Consider the following 7,500-nt stretch of genomic DNA (forward strand, 5'->3'; position numbering starts at 1 on the left):
TATAACCGGGTGTTTTGATATAAACACTCGCAAAAACAATCAAAGCGTTTTCTTTGTTTCGGGAAAGGCTTCAAAGGTAGAAACACAGATGACGACCCAAGGTGAGCCGGCATCAGACAGTCGAGGGAGAGAGATGCACCTTGTGCATCAAACTTTGAGACTAACCGCCAACGGTGACCATCAGAGTGCTCTAGCTGCTTCATGCGTCACGCTTGATTCAGGAGCTTTTTACTCAAACCTAACACAAAGCATAAGCTAATTGCCTTCTCTCAAAAATCAATCAGCATCTTTCAAGTGACCTTCTTTGGTATCAGAGTAAATAGCTTCAAGGTTACTGACGTGTTGTCTCTTCTCATAGTCGTGTTCCTACTTGATCATCAAACGTTATTCCAGTATTCCTTTTTGAACTAGTAATACCTTCCGGAAGCATTGTGTTTTATGGACAAAACAAATCATGCTCGTAATTCAATGGATTTTCTGCTAAATTAAGACAGTTACTACGATTCCAATTAATGTATGAAGATGACTCCGATTCAATTTTAATCTATTGAGATGCAGATAATTATAACATTTGTATTCTTAGAAACAAAAAAAGGCACGAAAGGTGTCAGTTACTCAATCATCCTCATTCCCACAGGTAATCGTCGATGACCTTGGTCAAGTGGACGGATTGGCCTACGAGTGGGTAACTCGCAAGATCTACTTCACGGATTACATTTATGAAAGACTCGAAGTGGCGAATGCTGACGGAAGCTACAGAAAGACATTGTTTTATACAAACATATACAACCCACGTGGAATTGCGGTGGATCCAAAGTCCGGGTAAGTTATATTATCTTTTATCACCAATTATCTACCAATTTACTGCCCTCTCATAAGGGAAGCAGATATGGCGTAGCGGCCATTGTGGCCTGGGTTCCATTGCCAGACTTGGCATCACATGTGGGTTGAGTTTGTTGGTTCTCTACGCTGCTTCGAGAGGTTTTTCTCCTGGTACTCCGGGTGTCCCCCTTCTCCTGAAAAAGCAATGATGATTTGATATTATTTGTTTGCCTTCATTTCATTCCTGTACCAGGGTCCTCAATTAGTGCATCAACGCTAATTACAGATGATACTTAAGGTGGCTCAAACCGGTTTCACGAATTTGGAGGGAATGCCTTATTCGGAAGAATTAACTCAACAACATTATTTCTTTTATCCGCAATGTTATGGTACCATATTAAACACCAATAATTTCTTAACAAGGTGCACATATTAATGTGACGTAAAAATTACCATTGTAACAAGACAAGCATCAAAAAACGGCCTATATTTTGTGTTTATGCGCTTATATCTCAAAAACGAACTCGGTGACCCCCATTTTTTATTTCTTACAAGTGACCAGGAGCCAAAGATTAAGGTGGCTCAAACCAGTTTCAGCACTTGAAAGAAATGTTCTTATTAGAAGGATTGGCACTACAACACTATCACTTAACAGCAATGTTATGGTACCATAAAAAGCACCAATTATTGCTGAAAAAGATTCTGTCATTTTCGTGATTTTAAAAGTTACCGAGGCAACGGGAACGCCCTGCAAAACACCCCATATTTTGGCTTTAGCTGCTCATATCTCAAAAACGAACTCTGTGACCCCCACTTTGTATTTCTGAAATGTACTCAGAATGCGAGAATGAAACTTTCTGCAAACTTTAAGGAAAATTATGTGAAAAAGATTTAGAGCCACCTTTAATAATGGAAAATTTAAGGTTGCTCTGAATCCGCTCCACAGAATTCTTTTACACTTTGCAGAGACTTTCATCTTGGCCTGTGGATCACTTTTGCGATAAAAAATTGGGGATCACCTGGTTCGTTTTTCAGATATGAGCAACTAGAGCCAAAATATAGGGTGTTTTTGCAAGGCTTTCCTGTCACCATGGTAACTTGTTACGTCACAAAAATGCCTGCATCTTCTTCAGCAATAATTACGTGCTAAAGTGTTGTAGGGCCAATCCTTATAATAACAAGGTCTCTTGTAAGTGTTGAAACTGGTTTGAGCCACCTTAATTTAAAGTTGATTATCATCCTTTACTACCAATACGAAGGGCGAATAAGAAGGCTAGTACGTAAATGATAAATTCGCTATGTGAAATCCAAGTCTGTAACGTTAATACCACTATTTCCTGCATCAAGTTAATATTCCAAAAAAAAAACGATGGCAAATGAAGAAGTGTTCATGACAGAACCCATACGTAGGTCACGCATAACCAGAATGGAGGTAAATTAAATTACTGATATTCATCTAACTACTATCCTATACAATTTATCTGATCATTATTTATCATTAAATTCATTCATTTGTTCATTCATTCCCTCACTCACTCACTCACTCACTCACTTATTCATTAATTTCAATTAATCCTTTTCCTACTCATTCCTTTGGCTAGATGTGGAAGAAGATTTATGCTACCGATTTGTTAAACATTTTTTTACTAATGTTTTCAACCTCCTTTGTTTCTTATTTCAAGGTACATGTTCTGGACTGACTGGGGGTTAATAGATCCAAAAATAGAGCGAGCCGATTTAACTGGCGAAAATCGCGAAGAAAATTTCTTTCCCTTGGGCTATAGTTGGTACTATGTGTTCACCCCCATCAGTGTGGTCATCGACTATGAAGCCGAACGCATATATTGGATGGATGCATATGATAACTACATCGATACTGCAGACTTAAATGGAACTAACGTTGACACTATACACTTCATTGGCGAGAACATCTTTCCTGCTGATCTTGCCTTATATGGTGACAATCTTTATTGGGTTGACTGGAACAGCCAAAGTATTCAGTGGATCAACAAAACACGGCCTCTGTTGATGTTCAATTTTGGCCATCTCACTGATGGCTTTTTAACGGGGGCAGTAGTTGCTCACGAGTCAAGACAACCAATTGGTAATTTTAGTATACGCAATGAAAGATCGCGAAAACTGAGTGTAAATTTATAATATTAGTGACGGAAGATTTCGTATTGAAACATTGTGTACTAAAATGTGATCTTCTAATAGCTGTGTTTCATGCCTTTTTTAAGGTTTATTCTTTTCGACCGTCCGGCCTTTTTTTTTTTCTTTTTTATCAATAGCCTACGTCAAAGGGTTGATCCCATGGATGCAAGACATCTCATGAGTTCTTCCTCACTCTTTCAAGGGAACATCAACTCTTACGACAGAATAAGTTTAAACCGAAGGAAGTTATGTTTACAAACAAATTTCTTCGAAACTAGTTTTTAAAACAGTGTTTATATCAAAAAATTGAATTTTAAAATCACTCATTTTACACTTTCAAATTTCACGGGCGCAGCCATCTTGGATAACTGTGACGTGTTACGGTTGTACAATTGTTCTGAAACAAAGAGCTTTTGTCTAATAACAATAGGGAAACCGTAACACATCACAATTATTCGGCAAGATGGCGGCGTCCGCAAAATGTGAAAACAAAAATAAGCCATTCTAAAACATTTATTTCGGATACAAACACTTTCTTTGAAAACTAACTTTAGGCTGACTTGACTGTGACGGATATTTCCTGTGATTGAAAGATATTCTTTTTTTGAAATGGAGGTTCCATTTAAAGCATGCTCTTGTGTTACCATTTCATGCACAGTGAAAAAACTGAAATTCTGCTTCTATGCAATTACTGCATTCTCTGTTTAGTGATGCCTAGTACCGATTCATACAAGTGAGGCCGGCTTAAACCCTTAAACCATCATTTTGTTTTCTTATCTTTGTGTCCACCAAATGTACTTATATTGATATCTACTAACCTTTCCAGTTTCCCTGGCCAGCATATGTTCTGTAAGCTGCAAGCAGAGTCTCTTTCGATCTTCCTATATAAGTCGGGAAGAGGAAAGAAAACTCTGTCGGCCGCCTTCACATTCTTTGATTTGCCGCTTATCCAAAGAAATGGATGAGTCAGTCCAGTTTCGCCATGCACCATCAATTTTGAAATTTACAACCTTGTGGCAATTCTCGGTTTTCACATGACGTCACGACCGCCATGTTGGTGCCCAAAACAAAGAAAAGGCGGCCATGTTGGTGCCCCGACCAAATCCTCGGGGAATTTAACTCTATTATTATGCAAACGCTTCCTTTTGTTTTCGTTGAAAAACATGGCTGTTGATCACGTGAGTGAAAACCAGCAATTTTTCAGTGTCTAAATTTCCATGAGTATTTCCTTTGTAGTCTGCCAGAAACCTATAAAATTTTCAGTGAAAAATGAAATGGCAATTTAATTAAAAGTATGAACTGTCTAGAGTTTCCACTGAATGATTCCTTGGTTGTCGTGTGTTTGTCAGAGTCGTTCGATAATATCCCGACTGTTTGTTTTTGTTTTGTGGTTTTGTCGTTAGTGGTCACGCGTGACTGACAGCGAATACATTTGAATTCTTAACGCAGCTCAATACGAAATGTGGAAGCGGCCGGCTGAGTCTTTTGTTTCCTCTTCCCGACTTACGTAGGAAGATCGAAAGAGACTCTGCTTGCAGGGCATTTGTTCTGAAAATAGAATAAACCTGAAATTCAAACCTTGGAAGCATACCATCTGTTGCTGGTAATGTTTACAACAGGAAAAGTAAAGCATCAATCTTTTTTCCATGCTTTAGAATACGGAAGTGTACACGCATGTCTTATAAACAACGGTGGCTGCAGTCATCTTTGCCTTCTGGCTCCAAATGGCGAATTCAAGTGCGCATGCCCCAATGGTGCATTATTGCTGAATGATCAAAGGACATGCAGTGCTGGTAAAACATAAATTTATACTTGAAATGTATGTATGAAAGATTACTTTTCAGCCAGTCTCTAAGGGAAGCTTACATGCGTTTTCCTAGTCTCTATGGGAAGACGTCTTTAATTGCAAATTGTATGCATACACTTCCAGCATTTGTGTCACGTAGGTGTATTGCCCGGCAAGAATTAATTATCAAATCAAATGGCAATTTGACATCACCAGAAAATCCATCACCATTGAGCCAAAGAGGGTGCAACGATTACAACTTGTGATCATTTTCTATATATGTTGTGTTGCTCGCCGTTATAACCGTCAAATTGGCTCGTAAAAGGGGACGCGTTTTCTCCGCGGCCGAGACTATTTGATATGAGGGCTGCATTTGTTATTAGGGGTCTTATTTATTAGGGCTCAAATGTACTGAATTAAAGTGTGTACTTGTTGTCTTAGAAAGCTATTGTAGTATGATTGAATGATCATCTTTTTTTGGTTGCTCTGAGTCATCCTGTTGCCACTGCTTTATTTCAGTTTTCTTTCCTCTGTGTTATTTTTATCTGCAGTGACCCAACCGACTCCGCCTCCTCCAGTACCAGGTGAGCCGGTCATAAATTGAAGAATAACATTGTGAAGCAGTAGTAGATTTGCAGAGTCAATTCGCATATGAATTATGTGACTCATTTCACTGCAGTGATCCGCCATCTCATATTAGATGTATGAAACGTATGAAAGAGATTAAGATCTAATTAAAAGAGCTTATCAATGTTGTCAGTAACAATTTTTTTTTCTGGGAAAATTTTATTAAAAGACAGTCAGAGGTGTATAAGAATCTCCTCAGATTTGTATAAAGGTTACAGGGAATGATGAGGTCATGTAAATGAAACTCGGAAAACCCAGAATACTTATGCGTGACTTAACGGTATTGAGGTAATGCATAATTAAAAATTCCCTTCTTCCAGATATCATGGTGCGTCTTAGAGGTTCCAACTCGTCTAATGAAGGCCGCGTTGAAATATATCACCAAGGGCAGTGGGGAACGGTCTGTGACGATCACTGGGGATTCAGGGAAGCTACAGTTGTATGCAGGATGCTGAATTTCACCGGAGCGCAATACGCTGTCAGACTAGCATATTTTGGAAAAGGAAATGCTTCGTACCCAATTTGGCTGGACAATGTTAAGTGTCGTGGTGATGAAGAAAGCATTGCGGCTTGCAGATACCGTGGGTGGGATATGCATGATTGCAGTCATTATGAGGACGCTGGAGTTATTTGCTACAACGGTTCGATACCACCCACGGAAGGTAAAGCGTTGGTCATAATCAGTGTAACAGCAAGTTGATCTCCACTACAATCGCATGTGTTTTTCTTAGGGTAAAATTGTGATGATAGGCAGCATCAACGAAATAACGAAATAATCTTAATATTATCCCTGGATGTATATGTAGTCCCATTTCCTTTATCCTCTCCGTTTTTATTTCGTTTTTATTTGGTTTTTTTATTTGGTTTTTATTTATTTAGATAAATTAGTCGTACCATGGACAGAAAACAAAACTCCACTCAAAAAGCAGACAGGAAAAAACGATATGAGGGTATCCTCTTCAAACATGATATGCGCATGATATGTTATAGTTAACTTTAGTAGAGTCTAGATTCGTAGAAAAGGATGATCAGTGTTCTCATGATGATTCAATCAAACAAGCTAAAACAAGCCATACCAATTTGAAAATCACTGACTGTCTCTAAGACCACCCCAAATTACATAAACTAAACTAAGGACGAGCGCTGAATAAACAAAACAGAAAACAATTCTTCTAAATCCTGATCTATCTTGGTTTTTTGTTTATAGGTCCAACATTAGCCCCAGGACCTCATCCAGGCAAGTTCAAACCCCCGTTCCCTTATAATAATAATAATAATAATAATAATAATAATAATAATAATAATAATAATAATAATAATAATAATAATAATAATAAAGATAATAATAATAACCCTCCATGCAAGATCAAACACTGTGCACATGAAAGATTAAAGCTAAAGTCCATCACACACTTGTGATTCTCCTAAATGCAGGCAATGTGGGACCAAAGAAAAGACGATGAGTTGGTAATGAGACTGTGGCTGTGATTTCTCGGCCTACAGTGATTACTTAGAGAGCCACAATCCAGTTACGCGCCAGATCCTTTGGGTGCTCTGTGCAAAGGTCTAAGTACCAATGGCAGCACCAAAACGAGTACGAGAATAGTTACTGCAAACGTTTGGGGGACCTGTAACATATTCACCGATCATGTTACTAACCAATATCGCCCAGTCAACATTTGGGTCGACAAAACAGCAGAAATCATCTCAATAACGGACAACGTTGTTTCTTGGAATGAGACTGTTTGAGAGAAATATAAAGAAAACAAGTCGATTGATACAAAGACCTAGCCATGGAGCTTTCTCGCCAGTTTAGATGTGTTTCAGTGGTTTCAACATGTTCATATTTCATAGAAAAAACTACTGAGATAGTGACAAAAACCTATGCAACGAGTAATTGGCAACTATTCACCTCAGTGTCGGTGGCTAGAAGTGGATATTTACCGAGCCGCGAGGTAAATAGCCAATGCCAGCCACCGACACTGGAGTGAATAGTTGTTTTAATATGTACTAAAACAGGGAGATAATATAGCACAAACATATGATTTTAACTCATTTGTTCCTGCAAAGATTACAAAATTTGCGGGCGCGAATAGTTAACAATTATTCCA

General features: G+C 38.4%; 1 protein-coding gene across 1 annotated transcript in view; it reads left to right on the top strand.

Annotated features, from left to right (window-relative positions):
- LOC137993051 (prolow-density lipoprotein receptor-related protein 1-like) overlaps positions 1-7,500 on the top strand; it is an 81,216-nt gene that overhangs the window by 37,909 nt on the left and 35,807 nt on the right. The window contains exons 27-32 of the mRNA XM_068838705.1: positions 638-822; positions 2,505-2,926; positions 4,632-4,769; positions 5,314-5,346; positions 5,710-6,051; positions 6,597-6,626. Of these exons, the coding sequence (XP_068694806.1) occupies positions 638-822; positions 2,505-2,926; positions 4,632-4,769; positions 5,314-5,346; positions 5,710-6,051; positions 6,597-6,626 (1,150 nt within the window). The remainder of the gene's footprint in view (positions 1-637; positions 823-2,504; positions 2,927-4,631; positions 4,770-5,313; positions 5,347-5,709; positions 6,052-6,596; positions 6,627-7,500) is intronic.

Source organism: Montipora foliosa, chromosome 2 (genome assembly GCF_036669935.1).
Source record: "Montipora foliosa isolate CH-2021 chromosome 2, ASM3666993v2, whole genome shotgun sequence".
Lineage (NCBI taxonomy): Eukaryota > Metazoa > Cnidaria > Anthozoa > Scleractinia > Acroporidae > Montipora > Montipora foliosa.